This window comes from Galleria mellonella, unplaced genomic scaffold (genome assembly GCF_026898425.1).
Source record: "Galleria mellonella isolate WM207_F2 unplaced genomic scaffold, CSIRO_AGI_GalMel_v1 utg28, whole genome shotgun sequence".
In the NCBI taxonomy this organism is placed as follows: Eukaryota; Metazoa; Arthropoda; class Insecta; order Lepidoptera; family Pyralidae; genus Galleria; species Galleria mellonella.
Window position 1 is genome coordinate 6,465,072 of NW_026442064.1, and position 24,713 is coordinate 6,489,784.

A 24,713-nucleotide genomic window follows, 5' to 3' on the forward strand; every position below is an offset into this window, starting at 1 on the left:
TTCTCTGTTATCACAGTAGTTATAAGTTTATTCTATCGATCAATTTTATTGTTTATTAACTTTTACTGATTTATTCTCGCATTCTTCTTAAAGATGTTATTAACAACACTTGATGTAAGAGCTAATCGATCGAGAACCTGTAACTTTTCCATCCATCTTTTTTTTTCTTTCATTAAATCCATTTCCTTTCTTGCTAATTTACTGTTTTTTTTTGTCTTTCGCCGTTAATGCTTGGTGCATGAGTCCCTTTAAGTTTTTCTGTTTGGTAAAAAGAACCTTAGTTTAGAGAAGTGATGGGTTTTACACCATCATCCTAATTACTGTAGAGATGTTTATATCAATCTTGATACCGTATTTGGAAATTTTCAGTTTACCATTTTAAGCATATTATCTGCATATGCAACAATATAAACTAGCCCTTCATTTAGTAATGTCATAAGAGTCTACAAAACTCCATAGTATTAGTAAGAGTACTACTCCTAGGGACATCCATTAGTAGTAGTGGCATCTATTTTTCACCCTAGTAATGCAGATTCTATAATTCTGCCTTTAAGCATAAAGTCTATCTATCTACAGAGTGTGGAGGAGATGCCATGTTTCCTTGCTGCTTGATTAATCGATTTGAATGTCATGCGAACAAACACCCCTTCTGTGTCTACAAAGACAGCAAAACATACTTTCTTCCTGTCTAATGCTGCCTCCAAACGACTTATTATATAATGTATTGCTGTTTTGTGAATTTTCCTGGTAGATAGGCTTTTTTGTTATCTTAGGTCTGCTCTTTTTGAAATTTTGAAAAGAAATGTAAGGGAAGAATTTGTACAATGAATTTTTGTACAAAAATATAAAATTATAATTAAAAATCCCTTCTTGATCTCATTCAGAATTATTCTGTTGTTGTTATCATGATATGAACGTCCGAATTTAAAATTTTAGATGAATACATAAAAATTTAAATTGTATTATTTGTAAAATATTTGGTATGTTTTAATGTAATAAGTACAAATTTAATAGCTTACATTATTTATTTTACAAAATGTATGTAAACATATTACGTATGTATGTACGTATATTACGGAACCATATTGTAAGAAACTATTTACTCTTGTTCTTTATTTATAAGCTGACAACATTGAATAGGTCTATTTTTTTATGGTCACACAGCTTCCGGTTTATTTATCCTCTCGTCTTTCTTCATTACACTCTGTCTTCTAGTAATCAAACAATTCAATAATAAAAAAATATGGCTAATATAGCAGCGCAACGTATTAGAAGAGAAATCAAGGAGGTCATGAAAAACGAAGAGGTAAGGGTATCACTCTTTTTTTATAATGTAAATGTGAAAAACATAAATATAAGATGACACTTACTTGCATATTTATTCTTAGTTTATTTCGAACATCGATCTGTGTAGTACAAAGTACGATTATAAATCTTATGATTGTATTCCTAATGCTGTAAAATCTGCGCGATTATCTTGAATTATTCATTAACCAAATCACTTTGTATAAAGTGATTCAGCAGCTTTTGTGATGTCGCATTTTGTTGTTTATTTCTCGTGGGAATATTATGATACCACTCATGACTACTATATGTGCGCGTAAGTTCATATAATGCAGTCTCGAAATTTATATTGAGCAATTTTGGCCTGCTTTTCTATGTAATTACTTGCATCTTAAAACTTCCATTGTTGTTAATATTGCTTTTTACCTTCACATCATGTACGAGGTTTGTCCGGAAAGTACGTATAAAAGTTTTTTAAAAATTTTATTTTACAATTATTCAGGTAAATCAATTTTATCCCCTTCAAAGTACTCCCCCTGTGACATAATGCACTTGTGCCAACGCCGTTTCCACTGTGAGAAGGCTCCTTGAAAGTCCTCTGGTTGTAGGTTTCTCAGCTGCCCCGTCGTAGCTTTTTTTATCTCATTTATGTCCCCCAAATGCCGCCCCCGAAGTACCAATTTGGTTTTTGGGAACAAGAAGAAGTCACACGGGGCCAAATCCGGCGAATAGGGGGGTGTTCGGTCACCGTAATGGAATTTTTACTCAAAAACTCACGGACAACAAGAGAGGTGTGGGCAGGGGCATTGTCGTGGTGAAGAATCCAACGCCCCTCTCGCGCCAATTCTGGACGAACTCGTGCCACACGAGCTTTGAGGCGTCTGAGCACATCGACGTAGAATTTTCCATCAACTGTCTGGCCTGGAGGGACGAATTCTTGATGGACAATCCCCCGAACATCGAAAAAAACAATCAACATTGTCTTGACATTTGAGCGGGATTTTCTTGATTTTTTTGTTCGTGGTTCCCCGGATGTCTTCCACTCTTTGCTTTCACGGCCATTCTTGCCGAGTTTCGAGAGAAACTTGATTACGACGCGCTGCTCTTCAACGGAAGCGGGCTCCATGCCGACGGGGTTTCGTTAAGAGGTAACTTCACAGATGGCGTGACAAGCCAGTTCGCACCGCACGGCGGTCAGACCAGAACTGAAGCATTGTTAGGGACATAAGGAAGGGGTCCTGCGCTTACCTGGCCTCCCCACTCCTCTTTCTCGCATTCCAGAACACTTTTATACGAACTTTCCGGACAGACCTCGTATGTCTTGTTACATTGTTCATTATCTATCTTAATTTATTATAAAAGAAGTTTAAAACATTTTAAGCAGTCTATATTTTATTTTATTAATGATTTTGATTTAACAATTATAATACTTTAATAACATTTTATGGGTGTACTACTGTAGTGTATTTATTTATATGAGATTAATTAAAATTTAAATATATTTACGGTATACTTAAGTCCAAGCTTAAGCATAATATAATGTATATATTACCATGCTATGCGACTTACTTAACTATTTTTACAGTATACATTATATTTGCTCATGTTTTTTAACATTTGTGTGAAGACGGTGACAGCATAATAGGGCCTGCTTAAGATGTTTTCATGGAGTAAAAAGCCTTATACTTACTTGTCATATTTTATTGATGCATGTATTTTTATTGAATTTAGTAATTTCATCATCATCATCATATTAGTCATTAATTGTCCATTGCTGAATGTAGACTTCCACACAAGGGGGTTTTGCCAGTAGTTGCCATGTTTCACGGGGAGGTTGATAACTGCAGTTAGCTTGGTGATGTTTTAGGAGGGATGCTGCTGCCCATCCTTTGACTATTAAGTAATAATTTAATGACTGGGTTTAATTCCCAGTATGACCAATATGGGAAATAAACTTTTCTGATTTGTTGCGTCTAGATGCTATGCCTCCAGAGGTTCATTGCCTGGTTCCTCATAACACGGGATATCAGGGTTATTTTTAATGGGTGAAAATGGTATGGTTAACGGGATACGCTGGTGGAACACCGGTGAAGGGTGATAAATGAGAATGAAAACAGGTCAGTTAGCCCATCATGATGAGTTCATCAGGAATTAACCATGATAGTTTCCAGGGAGAACCGCGAGGAGGTCGATCTGGTTGGGTATATTGCTAGCAATGGGATTTTCAGTCTCCATAACTAAGAATCTCTTTCCCCCCATATCAGAGTTGATGATGGCTAGGAAATTGGTGTGGCACTAATTGTTACTGGGACTGTAATAATACTTTAATGGTATTAGTACATTAATAATAAAGCAGCAATTTTAAATACATGTCGCCTGGTCCGTAAGTTCCTATCATTGAACTGACATTCCAAAAACACTTGGCTTTGGCCTGTGTCTAAAACTACCTCTAAATGAGAGATATAACAAATTAAATAAAAATATCTTCCAATAATGTCTAATAATTCCAATATATATATATATATATATATATATATATATAATTTATGTATTTGTGTGACAATTTTCACTTTGTAGATGTAGTTTGTAAATTAAGCGTTTTCAGAAGCTTGCACCTATGTAGTGTGCAACTTCTTGTGACCATACAATAGATATCTGTTGTATTATCATCATTTAGAGAGAAAAAGAGGCAGTTACCCTTCAAATAAGGGATCATTTATGATGATAAACAATTTGCTAATCAATTAACAAATGATCATTGTGTGAATTACTTGAACTTGAATTTGAGTAAAAAAAATCATTCAAATTATTTTCTTTTTTCTTATCATTTAATAATTAAAATATCCAGTAGTTTGTATATTATAAAAAGTAAACTGCAAATACTTTTCTTGCTATTATTATTATAAATGTGAAAGTGAGTTTGTTTGTTTATTTCTTACCTCGTAGCTTATCAGTGGCTTCATCAAACACTAAAATTTTGTATACACATACTATATAACTTAATTTTTTTGGTCCATCAATATATCCCGATCACGCAGATGCGTCACGGGTAAAAGCTAGTAATATTATGAATGCGAAAGTTTGTACAATGGATGTTGTTACTCTTTCACGTAAAAACTATTAAATTTGAATGAGATTTGGTACACGGGCAGGCTATATCCTAAATTAGCACGCAGGATAATTTATATACTTACTGATTCACGCAGACGAAGCCGCGGGACATAGCTAGTGTTGTATAAATATTTTGTACATAATTTACAAAAGAAATATAAAAGAGACATATATCGGTGGACTTATTCCATTCAAGGATTTCTTACAGTGCAGCATTGAAAAACTTTTTATGTAAATTCTTACCTATCTCTGTACAAATGCGAAATTTTATTAACATTCTAGCAAAATGAGTTGTTATTTTTTTTTCTAGCTTCTTTTTTAATGTTGTAATATTCTATATATATAAACTGTAATATTGTTTAAGAATGCAAATAGCGAATTGTTTATTCTTTTGATGATGGAATACAATCATATTATATTAATACTTGATTTAGTCTATCAGTCTGTGTGTCTATGTGTAAATAAATAAATCTATCAAAGATATAAAGTAAATATATATATTTGTATCAATTTAATATGTACCATTTATGGATTAGACATATTATAATTTACTGTAACTAAATTAAACAATTACAATCACTTGAAGAAATAATGTTATTTGAATTATAGGTATTGGACTTTTATAGAGAGTTTTTACCTATATGCAGTAGTTAATGGGTTATTATAATATAATATGGTAATTAAGTTACAGTAATAATAATAATTATATATGTTAATTTACGTTGAGGAATGTCAAGAATAACCAGAAACGGCGTGTACGCGTGTGACGGGTTATGAAAGTCGGTGAAGCAAGAGATGTGTGCAAGGCCTATATTATGCTATTCGGTAGTCTTTGTCTACCTCGTAAGATTTGGCATGAAGACATTAATCTTCGTCTCATTAAATCTGCTCATCGTAGTTTTAATGTTATTTAATTACGAAACTTTGACTGCACTAGTTAATGAAGTTTAATGATCTTTTAATATATAGTACATAAAACTAAAAAATAAGTCAAATCTGGAAAAACTCAACAATACTTGTCGGTATAGTAAAATCTTTTAAATAATTTTGTACATATATAATTTTAAAATGAATATAACTTGTGAAAATAAAGAAAATAAAATAAAAAATAGTTTTATACTGAACTACCTATTGCTCGCTGCTTTACATGCGTAGTGTCATGTTTCGCAAAGAAGTTAAAATTTTCAAAAATCCATTTTTAACGGATTCTTTACTTAAATAAATCTATTTTCTAAATTTTATCTTGTGTGGTTTGGCTGTGTTGATAGTCAATCAGGACAAACGATATTGTAAATATAAATACTGGTTATTAGTGTTGATATAAAAATTGTATTGTAATATTATTATTTACTAGTTTTTTCCGCGGTTTCACTCGCGTGTGATATTATTAATTTTTTACGAGTATCACTACTGTCTCAGACCTTGCCATGCATGTAGTAAACTTACTTGATATCTAAAATCTGAATCTTTTTCTCAAATCGAGTCAATAGTTAATTACTTGTAATAATTTATCATTCAAAATTATTAGTGGTTCACTAGTGAATGTCTGAAATGAACTTCGTAATAATTATATTTATTATAATATTAGGACACACCTTCATTTCTTAGGAGAACAGTATTTTCAAAAATGATAAAACATTTTATTTTTAGCATTAGACAAATATTAACTTCACCTTCTTAACTTAAAATTGCATACAAACAAAATTGTATACAAATTTTCATTTAAATCAAATCATCCCCTATTTGACTCCCTTCGGAGTAGAATTTCCAAAAACTGCTAATAAATGTTTCGTGTTTAAATAGAAACCTTAAAATCAGACTTTCATATTTCTAACTTCAAAATTAAGGGTATTCCCATACAAATTTTTAACACCAACTCATCCCTTTAGTGGTGAAATATCCAAAAACGCTAAGGAGTATCTATTTCTAAAAGTATAAAAGTCGATGTTTCGTTCTTCTTTCTAGCGTCATATATAACAGAACTTTTATACAAATTTGCATCCCCTATTTAACCTCTTTAGAGGTGAATTCTTTAAAACCCAATAAACATTTTTTTTTGGAACCCAGAGTCTAAATCTATAATTTCACATAGCTTCTACACTGACGAAATTCCATACAAATTTTCAGCCCCCGTGTTACGTCCTTAGGGATTTAATTATCAAAATTCTTTTATTTATGCTGTATGTAACCTATTATGTTTATCTGTGCTAAATAGCGAACATATCTGCATAGTTTAAAAATTCTAGCTTTAGGGGTTTCGTTTATATATATATAAACGAAAGCCCTGAAAACCCGAATATATCAATTAATGTCTAAAATTTATCGAAGAATACTCATCATAAGTCCTTTGTCATAATTTACAATATTTGGTTATATAAGCTTAGTATGATTAGTTATATTTACATTCGACTAATTTTTTTTCAGACGGCCGGTGCATCTATAAAATTAGAATTAATAGACAACCGCTGGACAGAATTGAAGGGCGAGATCGGAGGACCACCAGACACGCCATACCAAGGCGGTACATTTATTCTCGAAATAAAAGTACCAGAAACATATCCCTTCAACCCCCCTAAGGTAAATATAAAATTTATTTAAAACTACTTGATATACGTTACCCGTTATACGTGAATTTCAATTTCTGGCTATTCTCAAGCGATTTGCTTATCAACGAAGAGAGTTTAATTCTCATATAAGAGACTTAATTGTAATAATATAATATATAATAATAAAATGAAAATTACAAAAAGATTCTTTTAAAAATGCCAGATATGGTTTTGATCTGTTGGACACCTTCGAATTTATGATGAATTCAAATATGTTTCGCCATTCGAAGACCTCCGAAAATTATTACAAGACCTCCAAATAAACATAAAACGTAGTAAATCTGAAAAACTATAGAATATTTTTAAGGCATGTGAGCGGTTCTCTATTACTACTTGCTGATTTTACTCTAGTTCTTCTACTGAGGTCCTTATTCTATCACTTCCAAATTTATCACGTGTATACACTATCCGCCGTTGTGTGTCCTAGCATGGAATGGGCCTCCCCTTCATTTCCTGTGGGTGTTATAAGAGGCGACTAAGGGAGAACGAGAGATGGGCAGCAGCGTCTTTCTTAAAACATCTCTAAAGGTCTAACTGCGGTTGCCAACCCGCCTGCCAAGATTGGCAACTACTGGCGAAACTCTCCTTATGGGGAAGGCTTATGTCCAGCAGTGGACAGTTATCGGCTGAAATAATAATACCCTATCCATATTTTTCTGAGAAGCACATATGTTCTTAATATATACTTTTAGAATTTGATGTATTAAATATAAATCAGATTCTATTTGTCCACTGTCTGTCATCAGTGTCAACCAACTGCATAATTATAATTAAAATACTGTGTCACTATAGCAACACTACAACATTTATCATCAATACTATATCAAAATAAATTGCACAAATGGCACCGGTCAGCTTTATCTCTTGTATAAACGTTTTATACTTCGTTCTTTAGATATGTGGCCATAACGGGATTTAATATACAACATATATAAAGTGACCTATGCACGTTATGTCAATAGAAGCTGGAGAAAAATTTATCTTTCGCATATAAATGAGCAACAGAAATATATAATATACAGGATTTAGTTTTTAAAATGGCTTTCATAGACGTAGATAGGTAATTTTATACAATATTACCTGACCAGTAAAATGTTGTTTTGTCCTCTATTATCACTTACTAGGTACGTCTTATCGCTATAAAAACTATGGTACTATATCACTCAAGTTGGGGCGAACACATTTACAAAATTTACGAAGATTAACTTCAATGAACATTGTGACACGAGCATATTAAGATTTTGACGTTATAACCACGTGACCACATTTAGTTGTTTTTATCTTTGAACGGATGTTTTTGGCGCAAAAAATCTTAATTATTATAGTTTTTCATATGCTTATTTAACCATACCCTGTTAGATATTTATCTTAGCTAAATAATCACTTAATAACATTTATTTAATCCCCTTTTATATATACTAGCAGTATCTTTTCAGAAATGACTGTCAACAATAAGTTATTTATATGTATAATAATTTATGTGTTATAATAATAACACATAAAGTAAATTATTAGTACGCAAATAAGTGCTAATTTAATTAAGGTTAATTTTTAAGGTAATAAAGATGATAATATGTGGCACCTAAATATAGAAATCTAATATATCATTTTATATCTGTAAAAATAAAATGATAACAAATCGATACAACTCAGATGTTGTAATTTGTAACGATTAATTATCAACGATAATAATAATATAAATTCAACATTAGTGTCCGACCGAACTGTCGGTTTCGGCAAGTTTCGATGCAAATATGAAGAGTCGGATTACTTTAGGTTTTGGTGCAAATTTGAATATTTATTTTGGAGTTTTATTTTGGTTCAGTATAAAATTGACTAACTAAAATTACGGCCGAAAGTGAGTGAGGCATTTACTGAATTTTTTACGGCTCGCCTGCCTTACACAAGACACATTTTGCAGTACATTTTACAGAAATGTACAGAAATGGAAAGCTCACTTTGTTGATATATATCAGTGTAGTTATTTGATACAGTGCAAAAGGTGTGACATCCTGTATTGTAAAGATGCTTAGTGTGAGTTCTGAGTATTATCCTTCGATAGAATATGTATATTATAAAACTATTTACAGAATCGTAACGTTCGTGATATCATTATGGATGTACTTACATCATATTTTGATGGACTGTGTGAAAAAGATCGTCTAAGTACAAGGATCCTTATACTTAACGATCTTTTTCACACTAAACCTTAAAATACATAAATAATAAAAATAGATATAGGAGCCATGCAGAGTATTTTGGCGGACTTTAGGCAATTGCACAAAATTAATTTGTTTTTAATTGATTAATATTGTATTCAGAGGGAGACTTTGTACAAAAGTCGATTGCTTGGGCACCTCTGTCCCATTCGTGTTTCAACCGTAAAGCAGTTGTGTTTGCATGTCTGTGTTTCGGTTTGAAGGGTGGGATATGGCGTGAATTTACTGGGTACAGAGGAATAACACCTGAGTCCTCAGGAATGGCAACGCATGGGGGGTATTATGGGCGAAACAGTATTATCTGTTATGTCCATGGTACTGCTCATGTCTATAGGCGATGGTTACCACTTTCCATCAGGGGGGCCGTCAGCTTGTCTGCCATTCTATGTTGTATAAAAAACACATACCATTATATGTGTCCAACATATAATAGGCTTTTTTAATGGGTGAAAATGGAATGGTAAACCCGCCCGCACTAACCGTATGCACCAACACCAGTGAAGGAGAATAGATGAGAATGAAAAGGCAGGTCAGTTAGCCTGTCGTGATACAGCTAGGATTCAGCACGATGGTTTCCAGGGGGGACCACGTGGAGGTCGACCTGACAGGGTATATTGCTAGCAATGAGATTTGTAGTGTGCATTACTAATAATTCCTTCCCTTCATATATAATATATAATAGGTTAGGAAATAATGGAAATGACATATTTTATAAAACAGAACTATAATTAGGCGATATCTGTAAATGGGACATATTTAAGAAAGAATAATATTTAGACCAGTAAGTACCAAATCAAATCTTTTTAGAAATTTATTCGTCTTTCTGTGTGTCTGTATGTTTATTCTGGTATCACACAAGAAATACTGCACTTAATAATAAAAAGATAATTTAAAGAAAATATCATTTTAGTATTTTATGACATAAAATGCCAGTTATAGGGTACCAGGTACTTGTATATTTAAATTAATAAATTAATCGCATTAATAATTAACTGTATATAATTATAATTATCATATGTGGAAAAAATTATTGTCTGGAAAGTGATTGTTGTTATAAACATCTCTGTTTTATATATCTGATAATAATTCTGTAATTCTTTGTTCTTGGACCATATTGAAATACTGATCGTTATATTGATCATTTATATTTTATTTCATCATACGTACCTTCTCTTTCTTATAGACAATAGGATTTTTTAGATTTGCAGAGCTTTGATTTAATTAAATAACTGCTTCCATTAATAAGAACACACATCTTTGAATTGTTATACTTAACTGGAAAGGTTTAGCTGGATAAGTATGAAATGTCAGCGCCCAAATGGAAACCTATATCGAAACTTATGTTGTAATGTCGACTTAAAGCACGAACTTCATTTTTGTATATTTCGCGATCGGCATCCGCTTTAAACTTGAGATATGAGAGAATATAAAAGTACGCATGAAACGATATATCTCAGAAACTAATTAAAATAGAAAATGAGACCGACATGAGGGTTTAGGTAGCATTACGGAGTACATTATATTTTTTAAAATTTTTAGATTATTATATTTTTTATAAAAAATAAATAATAAAATAATATATACTGTACTCCTTTATGTGCATTATTACTCACAAAAATTACGAAAGAAAAAAGTTGGTTCAATTCTTGGAAAAAAAATGTGCTACCTGCTCGCCATGTCAAGGAAGATCTATTAATTTATAAAAATAATATATGTTTCGATATATTAATTTGAGGATACTTTTCATAGTTTTAGCAAGTTTACCTGGTAGCCATATCTGGATTAAATGATGAAGTAGATGAACACATATTGTGTCAAGCATTTCCTTAGAACACGAAATCATAAGACCGCGTAAAGTAGAATTAAATGTATATGCTAATCTAGGACATGAACCATCTGTGTACTACATTTCATACAAGGCAATTTTAAAGGCAAATATGTACGTAATATCAATATTTCTTGTCCATATTTCTATATTATCGTATATTCTATATATATTCGCGTGGGTGTCGAAAGAGGCGATTAAGGGAATTTAGCAATCGAGAGATGGGTAACAGCGTCCCTCCTAAAACATCACCAAAGCATAACTACTGTTGCCAACCCGCCTGTGAAGCGTGGTAACTACTTGCAAATCTCTCCAATACGAGGATATTTACTTTCAGCACTTGTTACCAGCTTCAGACAGTTAACAGCTCATATAATAATAAGCTTCTATACCATAGTTACGCGGTATGCGTGCCATCATACATGTCATTATAATGAAAGTCACCGATATTTAAATGTTTGTTTATAACTGTTTCCAGATCCGTTTCTTAACGAAGATCTGGCATCCAAATGTATCATCAGTAACAGGCGCGATCTGCTTAGATATCCTCAAAGACCAATGGGCGGCTGCCCTCACGCTGCGCACAGTGTTACTCTCCATTCAAGCGTTGCTCGCAGCCGCAGAACCCAATGACCCACAGGACGCCGTCGTCGCCAAACAGTACAGAGAGGACCCACATATGTTTGAGATGACGGCAATACATTGGACGAATGTATACGCTGGAGGGCCAACACCAGTCTTCGAATTCAATCAGAAAGTGAGAGTTCTTACTGAGATAGGAGTCAACGAACAAGTGGCAAGGGTAGCTCTATCTACGTACCATTGGGACATCGAACGGGCCACGGAGGAAATTTTTAGTTAGTGTCATTGTGTATTTACTTAATAATTAGTTTGCTCCAATAACACTAATGCAGCAAATCATCATGATTTTGTGATCCACATTATTTTACTTGATATTGATTCATTAATTCTTAATTAATTTTGAGCTTTCTTTTAAATGTTTATAAATTACTATGTAGTAGGTACGTATTTTTTTTCTAATTCAGTGTAGAATATTTCCAAGACGGTAATATATTTTTTTGAATTTTATTAAATTCTTGTGCTCCAATAAAATTACACGTTAGGTAATGAATGCTGTACCATACAATATTTGCACCCTGCAGATATAGTTCATATCATTCACACATAAATATCACGAGGTTTTCTGAGAGTGCTCGTTAATGACATTTTTTAGAGTGGTAGCCTTAGGTTTGATCATAATATAATTCAGGTCAATAATGATACATTGTTATTTTTGCATTAGTGTATACAGTCGTGAAAAATATATACTTATAACGCGCTTTATTTTATAGATATAAAATAGAGCCTATTTTTACTCGATTTACAGGCGGATATTATAAGTGAAAAAGATAGAATCACATTAATAAATTGTCACGATGTCACTGACAAATTTTTGGTTTCTCAATATTATTATTTTACATAAGTCTATTAAAGTTGTTATACTAAAATTGTATGTGGTGTGTGTAAAAGTGTATATAAATAGTTAATCTTAAATGTGACTCTACATTTATCTAAGCCGAAACACCAGTTTATTGTTTCTATCCGATTAAGTGTTCAAATATATGGTTAATATAACCAAAGAACTGCGGTTCCGAACGTTAACAAACATGTTTGCTGTTTATATAAACGTAAACATAGATTGACACAGATAAATTATTTGAAATACTTAGCTACTTTTAGGGAAATTAAAATTATAATTTTTACTCTTAAATGCCGCAATTAATCAAAGGAGTTGAAATGTGGGCAAAAGAACATGTTACTACGACGTCAGTTCCAAGAGTCGTTGTCTGCCAGTGAGTTTCCAGTGAGAATTAGCGTTTTATTTACTGTAATTTACACTATCGGTCTCATCTATACAATTATTTATTCGTATGTTGGCAGCATTATATACATTTCCACTTGTTTGCAATATTTAAAAATATTGTATATTTAAGTACTACATCTTTTTTTTATTTATATTTTTAGAAACACACACTGATAAAGTTACGGAATTTCATAAATTGCTGTCCTTGACTAATAACAACTAGTTGGATTAATTATTTATAATACTCCACACGATTCTGGCGTAAATATTTGCTATGATTTGTTATGTAAAATGAAAAAATATAATGATCTTATATTTTTCTGATATATCACCCAACATCTGTTTCTCTACTTAATATATTTTACTCAACATTACCGTTGCATCTTGGTGATTGTTAACTACGTACGCTTTTACTACACGTAAAATTTTATATAGAAAATTGTTTCTAAAAAACTATTTCACTATATTCTGGTATGTTATGACATAGAATCTCTATGGAATATAAAAAGTATTTTGAGGTCTTTATTTAAAAAGAAATTATATTGAGCACATCCCTCGCGTAGCTGAAAATCTATGAAATTTGGATACTTTAATACTGACTATATATTATCTCTTATATTTGATATTTAAGTCGGAGTCGATTCTGAAGAACCATTCCATAAAATGATTTCAAAAATTAAAATTTTAAAGGTTAATTTAGCGAAAGTGCCTATTATGTTACGTATCATCAAGAACTAAATTTAAATTAGTTATGTTATAAATTTGGTGCATATTGGACCAAATGATATACTAACAGTTTTACTGTAATATTAATTATTACAATTCAAATTTTGATTTTAAACATAAAGGACGATAGTTTAGTATTGACTCCACTCATAATTATAGTCAGAGATGTTTTATTGATTTTTGCCGTTATGCCTAAATTCACCGAGTATTATGTACAGAGTTTGCGAACATAACAGAAAAATTGCCCACACATTATTTATCAGCAATCATAATAAACCGGATTAAAGTACGAAAAATATTTTAGATTATTTAGTGGATGCCAATTTTTTTTTTTTATTAGTTATGTTTGTTTTAAATATGACGTGAAAATCTACATAACACATATATGTTTCCAGAAAAAAGTCGACTTTTTGTCAACTGGCAATACTATACAGTTCACTTCTAATTGTTGTACGACCTACATATTTTATTTCTATCATTTTAACATATAAAATTCACAAACATAACTGTGATATTTTAAGAAAACATAAGTCATACATTTTTGAAGTTTTTTTTTTAACGCGATTGACATAACATTTTTCAGTTAACCAATAAATAAACGCTTACTACCATAAGGAATAAAATATCTGTCTTATTGTTTGTTTTCTATATCTTTCTATCTTCTACATGTATGTCGTATGGTAATTTGTTTTTTATTTTCTTGTAAAGCCATTTCAAGTTTACTAGTAAAAATCACTATGCAAAAACTATCAAACAGTTGATAGTTATTGCGTATTTGTCAATCAATTAAAAATGAGTTTTAAAATTGTACACAATTTTATTTAATATCGATTGATTGATTGATTGATGTGGTTTTTTTGGAACAAATTCTACTTTTTATAAATGATTTAAAGCACACCCTTCTTCAGTGTTACAAATTAACTAATTCAATTTTATAGATTTTTACAATATGAATTGATTTTTTTTTACATAAATTGCATGTATCTATATGTTACATTACATTCACACACCCACTGACGCATCGGATGTTTCTAAAATACAAGTTCATTAAAATAATAAAGTTGAGCAATTTTTACTAAAACCTTTGTAATGGAACACCATACATGTAATTCTTGAACCCTACATGAATTCTGCTAATAAGTTTTTAATGAAATATTGTTTAATGATGAGCAAAAATATAATGCACCACGAGTTGTCTGCTCTCAGTTAGACGCAAGTAAGGGTTGCTACTAATCATGTTTATAGCCATTTTTTTTATAGGCAACCATATGCTACCGTATATAGAAGAATGTTCTGTCGGTTTTAAACCAAATAACATGATTTACCAAAATTTTCACTTTTTCAGCTGGCAATCCTAGATTGTGGCTAACAGTCATTGCACCCGGGTGCATTGTATTCTAGTTTCGCTCATATTTAATTAAATAGAACAATAAGAATATATATATATATATATATATATACACTAAAATTAAAACAAACATACAAAGATTTCTTTAGGCAACCTAACACAGTGACATAGGAAGTAGTGAATGGGCAGTAGTAGTGCAAAACAGAAACTAAAATTAGTTTTTACATAAATTATACGTTTATAATTCAATGGCGGGATCTTGGACTATTATCATATATGTCGTTTTGATGCTAATAACGACCACGTCGGCATCTCCAGATTTTTTTTTTTTTTTAATAAAGTAGTATAATATCTTTTTGGTTCATTTATTTGGGTTTATGTTTAAGACGATTGGGGTGCGTGGGACGGGTTGGGACGTGGATGGGAGTTAGGATCAACGCAGACCGACTTGATAGCAGAGAGATTTGATGTAACAAGCTATGACTTCGTTGTTATACGAAGAAGTAGTAACTCAGCAAGAAAGAGAGAATAGCGCGAGAGAGAAAGAGAGAGCAAGAGACAGAGTGCGTCGTTTAGTATACATAGTGATCAATTTCCTGCTCATTGTAAACGGGGTATACACGGTGCTTTCTCCAACGGTCTGCGCTTATATTTAATCGGCTCAATATGGAAATGTACGCTTTAGATTGAAAGACGGTTATTTTAAAATTTGACAGCTTATCAAGGGAAAGTTAATGTAAATATTGATTACCGACAATTTTAACTTAAGCTTCCTATCTAAAGTCTGTTTAATAGTATATTTTAAATGCCCAATTATATGATATGTGTAATAATAATAATAATAAATCTTTTATTTTCAGGTATATACCCATAGGTTACAGTTATTATGATTAAAATTTCTTTTAAATAATTTATTACAATTTTTACATTATTAATTATACAAACTATTATTTTATTATAAAATCTGTTGTCGTCAGGTACTCATAATAAATTCATTATTTTTATTGTCACGTTTTTATCGGCAATTACAGAAACAGCAATATGTATGCAAATATGTGCAATACAATTTGTGGGGGATGATTATTTCCAAATAATTAAATGCGTTCATAACTTGTTTATCGAACTTTTTAAATAAACAATCAGAAACATGGAAAATTCTTATATCATTTTTGAAAATTAACGGGAAATTGCGACTTTGCCACACTTCGGTAAGCAAAATTATGAACGCTTTAAATATGTATTTAATATTTAGATATTTTGTACTTTCGATTGATTTTTGTAATTGCAACAAAGAATGCAACGTATATGTACATACTTACACTTATTTTATCTCTGGCAGAATGTTTCTAACAAAGTTTCTATTTGAAATATTTCCAGAAATCTACAAATATGTTTAGTTACTTGTATACAGATGTGGGACCGGAATACCTAAAAGGTTCGAATATATATATATATATATATATATATATATATATATATATATATATATATATATATATATATATATATATATATAACACTATTTTTTTCATCGTCAACAGGTATCTGAAGCATTGTTTATCACGTTTAATATACAAATATATTTTGCATAGTTGCAAGTTTTCTCACGTTTATATATTATTTTCATATATAGATTGAAAATGTGTATTATTTATTATTATTTTATATATTTATCAACAATATGAAGCTTGCAAATTGTTTATTTCGTAATGTGCGGTGTCGGTGGTATGTTTCACACAAAACTTTATGTATACATTTGTTTCGTTTCTTAATCGTAACCGGAAATGGGATGTGTTAAGAAATTTGAAAAACTGTCTTTTAAAAACCATATTTGCACTACATTACACTATCAAGTATATAGGATCATATCTAGATCAAACTATGACAATATTGATGTGCATATATTACTCACTAATCTTTTATAGTTTTGTAATATCTTGCATACCTTAAAAACACCCTAGGAAGATCACTTTCATTTCAGTTTGTGCCTTTCTATTAAAAAATAAGCATATGATCATATGTATTTGTCAGTGTAATAAATCCTTCAAGACTAATAAAATGGCTATTAATATAGCTCCACTTATCGAAGCGTGATATACTCGTGATGATGATTGTTTTCATTTTAATATATACTTAATAATATAAAATTGTATATCCACTGTGATTTATCTGTCCATAATTTGGGTAATACGTGGAGTAATGTTAGATATAAATGCATATAGGGTAGAGAGATAGTTGGATAGTTTAAGGTAAATTTCACTAGTTGAATTGTAATCGGAGATATTTTTTTGGTTATCATCTTGGCCCGCCAGTTTAAAGATAATGATTTTTATGAATAAATACATTTTCAGTGTGAAGAATTGTTTTCCACTTAAAAGAGCATTCATTATGCAGAATGTAATTTTATTTCCTCGTTTTCTCAATTCCAAACATTAGAAAAATTACGGAAGAACGATATTTATTTTTATGTTAACGAATAAATAATTTCCAGATAGACTTTCCATTCAATTAATGTAGGAAATAAAATTTCTTACCTTAAAAATAAAAGCGTTAAATTAATTACGCTATGAAATATATAGGATTATAACTAAATCGATATATCACGTTATGTAATTATTAATGCACTTTTAATATTTGATGTATTTACCTAATCTTATATAGTTTAGTAATGACTTAGTGATATAACGTTTCTATCTTGTATGTATGGCTAAAATATTGGTAGGATCCTATATATTTGACAGTGTAATATAAGATATCCATTAATCGTTTTTAATTGTGCAGCATATAGTTTAAGGACAAATTTATAATTATAACAAATTATATGTATTCTGCCCTACTAAGAAGAAAAAGTAAAAGTAAAAATTTTATGAAAATAAGTGTATAACATTCCCAAATACAGGAAAAAATATAGTTTTTATGTAATACCTGCAATAAAGATTTAAGTAAATCAAACTTATCATATTGTATTTTACATAATAACAAACAAGTTACATCATAGTTTTTATATTATTATTTTCCCAAAACTAAAATATCAACAATCACACTTTTTCTTTTTAAAAGGGCAATATTATAATAATGATTAAATAGTCACTTTTTTAATTGAAATATCCACGATCGCCATGCTCATTATAATTTTTATTATCACTATTTGCTAGAATACTAACCTGCATATTACATACGCAGACAATAACTGATGTAGGTTTATGCCTTTACTGTGGTCTTTATTCTTAAACCGTAACCCTATGATCGGTATTCTGATATGCGAGTCAGTCGACATCAAATGGTACCCTTTAATGTTTATCGACTTGTTTGTCAAAATATCGACCCTGGAGTGAAGGCTTTAAGAATTAACCTGTGAGTGTAGTTGAATCATTGTATTTATATATTAGAAGTTAAATTATCAAATCACACATGGATTTAACATTTAATTACAAAATTTGGTGTTCGTAATATTTGTGTTTTATACATTTATAGCTAGCTATTTTTGTAATAATTCTGTCAATTAATTCTAGTGCAGATGTGAAATGATCAACAATAAATATAAAAATAATAATAATGTAAAAATATATATTATTTGCACTATAATTGTCACTAAGTTCAATAGTGTTTATATTACCATTATTAATTGGATAATGATAACATGAAACTTTAATTATTTCCGTTGTTATAATTATATTTATATTATCCTTAATTATGACTTGTAGATTTTTAGTTATTATTTGTATATGTATAGAATGTTTGAGGGTAACGAGGATAGGAACTTTGAAATGTAACTTCAAAATAAATATCGTCGTACATTCATTGTTATAAGTGTTTTATTTCTAACTAGCCTATACTCACGGTTTTCCATGATATTTTTTATGTGAAGTGTAGACAAATAGTAGTTTTATTAATGAAACAATTTTTAAAGTAAGTTATGTTCTTATAAGAAATGTAACCCATATTCCTTATTTCTTTAATAGATGATAATGGAATGGTAACCCCGCCGGGCTAACCATATACGCTGGCGGGGCACTAGTAAGGGAGGATAGAGGTAAGTTTTTTTTTTGATAGGTGATAATGGTATGGTAACTCCGCCTGGGCTAACGGGATACGCTGGCGAAGCACCAGTGAAGGGTTAAGGGTGATGAGAATGAAAACAGGCTATTTAGCCCATCATGATGAATTCATCAGGAATTAACCATGATAGTTTCCAGGAAGAACCGCGAGGAGGTAGACCTGGTTGGGTATATTGCTAGCAATGGGATTCGCAGTGTCCATTACTAACAATCCCTCCCCCCTCCCCCCCGATAGAGGTCAGTTGGCCATCGTGATGAATACACCTGGAATTCAGCGCCGATCCAAGTGCTTCTCTGGATTTTCAGGGTGAACCACGTGTAGGTCAATCTGGTAGAGTATATTACCAGTAATGGGATTAGGTCCGCATTACTAACAATCTCTTCCCCCAAAATTCATTTATATATCTATACAGTTCGTATTTACGTACAAGCTGGCAAAAGAGCAGCTATCCTTATTAATCTTAAGCTATTCTTAATCTATATTAATTATAATTATAATAAAATATATGCGGAAGAATATAGATGCTGGCAACACTGACATTCACGTTAAATGTCATTGCCGTTGATGATTTAAAGCAAAATTAATCACTTGTTCAGTGTTACCAGTGTATTGTAATTACCAAACATAATTACAAATTTTGTTTATCCTATATATGCACGATATTACGCGTTCGATTATTATAATTTTATATTTTCCAAGTATATTATATATAAGTACATTGTCAAATAATAATCAAGTTTATACCTAATACTTATTAAATCAATGATATCAGTGGCCATTTGGCAATCGCGTTTATCAAATTATAATTAATTAGAGAATCAAAGTATATTACGCTGGTACGCAACTACCATTTTGCAGTAATATTTTTTTCACTATAAACACTGCAAAGAGTAAGATAATTTGGCTGGGGGAATACGATTGATCAAATAAGTAAACCAGGAGGGAAGGGATTGTTAGTAATGAGGAGATTAGTCCCCATCGCTATCAATATACCTCATCAGGTCGACGTCCATGCGGTTCCCCCTGGAAACTATCGTGACTAATTTATCGTTGAATTCGTCACGATGGGCTAACTGACCTGCCTTTTCATTCTTACCAATCATTCCTCACTGGTGCCCCGCTAATTTATACCGATAGCGTAGGCGGGGTTACCATTCCATTATCATCCAACAAAAAAAATAATAATAAGAAAACCATATTCCTAACATAAAGTTGCTTAGATAAAGTTGTAAACTACAATAACCCTAACTAATAATAATATTTATATTGGAAATTATGAATATAGCTTCACTTTAATTCACAATTCTATTCAAAGTTCAAATGTGTAAAGTGTTTAGTGCTAGATTTATATACAGCGTACTCTCTGACTGAATTTAACATTAAGTACATACGCGTCTTTTTTAGGGGCCATCATTTTCCCCCTCCCCAACTTCCCCCTCCCAACTCTCTCATATTTTATGCAAATTAAACTTATATTTCGGTGTGATCCCGGCATAGAATAGGCCACCCCTTCCTTTCTCGTGGGTGTCGTAAGAGCCGACAAAGGAAGGGTGAATGATGGGCAGCAGCGTCCCTCTAGTCTAACTGCGGTTACAAAACCCCCCTGATATATATATATATATATATATATAATATAACAACATTTTATTTCCATTTGATATGTTGTTACTCACAATCAATTTAGGTATATCCATGTTATTTACAAATACATAAGAGTAAGTAGGTATGACTTACAAGGAATAATAAAACTGTTGTTAGTCACCCAAACCCCATAAAACCTAATGGTCGGTGACCCCAGTTGTCCATGCGACGTTCCCTATTATCAATATTGACGAGGCTATTGTTTTCATGTTGATAGGTTGAAGTTGAAAGTCCTACAACATTAAATAAATTCCAATCCTCATATTTACTGCATGATCGAAGTAGTTTTCTTACTTATTAACGACATCTATTGGAGAATATCGTCAAAATAGCAGGCTTGCTATAAAAGTATAGAACCTGCGGGGCTGCGCCCGCGCCGAGTCGCGTTATACGCATGAGCAAACAGCGAGTAACTTGAGCAACATGCCAGGCAAGGTATCATTCATCAGTCACAGTGATCGCTGCTGCACGGACGGTGCTTTCGTGCGCCTTTCCTTCATGCAACATAACAATCCGGGGAAGGCAGTGTGTAACACATCACCAGAATGTGACTAAACAAGTGTAATCCTTAGAGAATAACTTCCCTTCACCTTCCCTAGTAACTAAAGAATAAAACTTTTTATTACTTTCTAAAACGTATTTAATTTTCCGCGTGTGTCTCGTTTCAAGCTCGCGCCAACAAAACGTGTGTGTGTATAAATAAATATTAATTTTATAGTGTGTTAAGCTATACCCGACATGACTATATCGTACGCTGGTGAAGTTCCAAATGGCAGCAGTTTTGGTTGTTTTTGGAGGATCCTTTGCAAGTAAGTAATAGTCATCTGTCAGTTTGGAATCGCCGAAGACAGCCCCGGGTCGACGCATGCGAAACAGCTGTTCTGGGCGACGTCTACTCATTTCTCATAACGAAGTGTGTGCAGAGTTAAATATTATATACTATTAACAATAGCACCCTTATTCTGTCGAACCATTGAGGCAATGCTTTATAAAACAACGCTATTTTCCATAACAATATTTATCCCTGCTTGTCAATTGAAAGTGTGTTAATAAATAAGTAGTTGTATAAGAGACTGCGAGGATCAAAACTATTAAAAGTGACCTTGGAGCCTCTGGGGCGAGGTGATGAATGTGACTTGCCCGCCGCGAGCTAATATCGATTCAGTCAGTGATCGTTGTTCGCTTGGCCCTGGCAACGAAATGTGGCGAAAGTAACCGTGACACATGTGGGTACCAATCGATTAAAACTTGATTCGATCATTAAAAGATATCACTAAGTACCTAAGTACCTACCTACTAGATTCTTAGAATGATCAACATTTGAGTATACTATAATATTTACCGGATATTCCCAATATCATCAAGTCTTAATTGCTATACATTAATATTTTTCTACAATAATTAATTCTTAATTTCAGTAGATAATTAATGTTTGTGAAGGATTTTTAAATACCAATTTAGTCATACATAAAGTATTCCATGCATATTTATCTTACTTAAATAAGTATAAACCAGAATCCAGTTTCACTATGGTGTAGTTAAGATTTTGTACCGCTATGTCTAGTCTCAATGGCGACACATATTTATTTTGTTTATATTCGCAAACTAACAACCGAACGGTAAATGCAATATGTCACAATGAAAACAATTTTTACTATGAATGTGAACTAGATACATAACAGGGCCAGTTTGTTCACCCCGTAACAATACAAAAAAGTTATTGTAGCCAAACCTGTTGTAAGTCTGTCATGGGGATGGGCATTTTAATTAGACCCACCTATATAATTCATTGATTAAAATCAAGTAAATGTTTTACTTAAAAATTTCAAGATCACTTAAACAATAAACTTAATAACTACTTAAAATTCTATATTGTATTTTCGATTTAATGAAAGTTGCAGTATTCATAACAAATAAATATTATTTTTGACAATCATTTGTACAGGAAGATATCTATTTTGTGATAATGTGGCATCTATTTAAGAGAGTGTTCTATCAACAAAATTGATCATTATGCAAAAGTAACTACCTATTTGAAAGTTGGATACACCGTGATATTATAGGAGGCTCTAATTTTGTTCTCACTTTCTTTGGTTTTCCCAAAGAAATGTTAGCTGAAAAATGTCTTTTATCGGTTGAACGCTCCTTTAGGATGGTAATAAATTCAATTTCACCTTGTATTATTATTTCCCCTGTAAATACTTATCCAAATATACTGATTTAATAATGTTAGTGAAGCAAAACATAATGCAGATCTATAAATCGCAAGTATATAAGGAATCAATGTGAATCACTTGAACAATTTCTTTTTAGAATTCAAGCATGGAAATAGGCAAGAGGCAGGATTTATTGTAATACCTAATTCACAAAAATTCCAATAAACTTGTAACTATATATAAGTAGTTAAGTTGTAGATATTTGGATTAAGCTTTCCATAAATGCTTACCTCTGATAGGTAAGTATTTATTGAAAGCTTAATTCAGGTTGTCCAATTCGTAGGTCTATTATTATTAACAGCTCTCTAATCTCTGGATGTCAAGGAATGCCAATGCCTCTAAAAGTTTTTAGTATCGCACATAAATCATACACAGCTCACATTTTATTCGTTTTAGTTGCATTCACTTTGTTTACTTTACACCAATACTATTCAAGTCCACGTAATTCTATGCTGTTTCGGATCATTGCTTTGACGTTTTATATGAACTTGGATTATCAGTATACGTTACTATTGTGAGAGCCTGGGAAATGAGGCCTATTATAAGAGAATTGGTACTTTTATACAAGCTGCTGTTTTCTATTTACATCAAACGAAAGAAAGTGCGATTTATTATAGTTGAAAGTGATATGTTATTAAATATTGGTGTCATTTAAAAAATATAAATCTATCTCATGCACTTAACTCTCTTTTTTTGTAATTGATTCCTGTCATAATTCTAACCATGTAAACTTTCATCTTATCCCATTATGATTTCCAGATTTTTAAGCCGTTCTAAAGAAACGCTCTCAACCATTAAAGGCAGTATATTATCTATTTTGTAAAGAATACCACAACACTGCGTGGGACGATATTAGTTGATTCGGATTCCAAACTAAATGTTCCGTAATTGATTATTTAGTGTCAAGATATACAATTAGAAACATCTGGAATTCCTGTAAAATTACTAAGCACATGCCAAGTATCAAGGTCATTTAGAAATATTCTGAATTATTATTTTACTAATGGTAAATGTAGAGGGAAAATTCAGCCCATTAACGCTCTTAAATTTTGTATAACAAATTACTTTTATTTTTGCGATGTTGATACAAGTTAAAAAAGTGAATAGAATTTAGGAATATGCAGTATTCGTGAGAATATTCTATTCTGATAGGAGGCAATATTATTAATACTCGTACATAATTAGATACCTTTGTGGAGAGCTTAGTACGCCATTCTGTGTCATTATGATGCCCCTGTACTACAATGAAAATAGACCCAGAAAACATATCCCGTAGCACATTGTATTGTTAAACAGTTTTCAACCGTCATTAACAAAGGAGGAGATGGTTGTATTTTTTTAGGTTCAGTACTCCGTTATTTATAAAGCGATTTGGAAAATTATTTTTCTTTTTATCTAAAAGGATACACTTTCAAGTTGAGCCTAAAGGATTTTCATCAAAATCTATTTAGTAGTTTAGTTTTTAAACAAAAATAACTAGTTTTGTCCGCTTGAAATCGGATTTTTTTTGTGTTGATACTGAAATTCATATTTTTGTATTATTCAGATCTATTCTAATTTAAAACAGAATTTTCTATCATCATCATCATATCCGCAGTTAATCGTACATTGCTGAATATCCTATCCTACACTGGGCCTATCCCATAAGGATGTTTCGCCAGTAATTGCCACGCACAACAGGTGGGTTGGCAACAGCAGTTCAGCTTTGGTGATGTTTTAAAAAGGACGCTGCTGCCCATCCCTTGAACATTAAGTTCCCTTAGTGGCCTCTTACGACGCCCGCGGGAAAAGAAGGGGAGACCCATTACACAGTA

At 31.7% G+C, this 24,713-nt stretch overlaps 2 protein-coding genes across 5 annotated transcripts in view; both read left to right on the forward strand.

Moving 5' to 3' along the window:
- The first annotated feature begins 1,165 nt into the window (after positions 1–1,165).
- Positions 1,166–18,784, forward strand: LOC113516596 (ubiquitin-conjugating enzyme E2-22 kDa). 2 transcript variants are annotated; one of them, XM_026901025.3, is made up of 4 exons: positions 1,166–1,306; positions 6,820–6,972; positions 11,524–11,902; positions 15,844–18,784. In XM_026901025.3, exons 1-4 carry the CDS (start codon positions 1,244–1,246, stop codon positions 15,855–15,857), a joined length of 609 nt encoding a protein of 202 aa, XP_026756826.1. In that variant the 5' UTR covers positions 1,166–1,243; the 3' UTR covers positions 15,858–18,784. The 2 variants fall into 2 exon arrangements, with proteins under 2 accessions (XP_026756826.1, XP_026756834.1); XM_026901033.3 differs by having other exon boundaries at positions 11,524–18,784.
- A 2,269-nt stretch (positions 18,785–21,053) lies between these two features.
- Positions 21,054–24,713, forward strand: part of LOC113517864 (bestrophin-4) — a 51,486-nt gene continuing 47,826 nt past the window's right edge. For 2 of the 3 annotated variants that reach the window (XM_026902609.3, XM_026902617.3), the window contains exon 1: positions 21,055–21,492. In XM_026902609.3, the coding sequence (XP_026758410.1) occupies positions 21,422–21,492 (71 nt within the window). In that variant the 5' untranslated portion in view covers positions 21,055–21,421. Of the gene's footprint in view, positions 21,493–24,713 lie in introns of all 3 variants that reach the window. The other variant, XM_052895474.1, reaches the window with a different exon arrangement.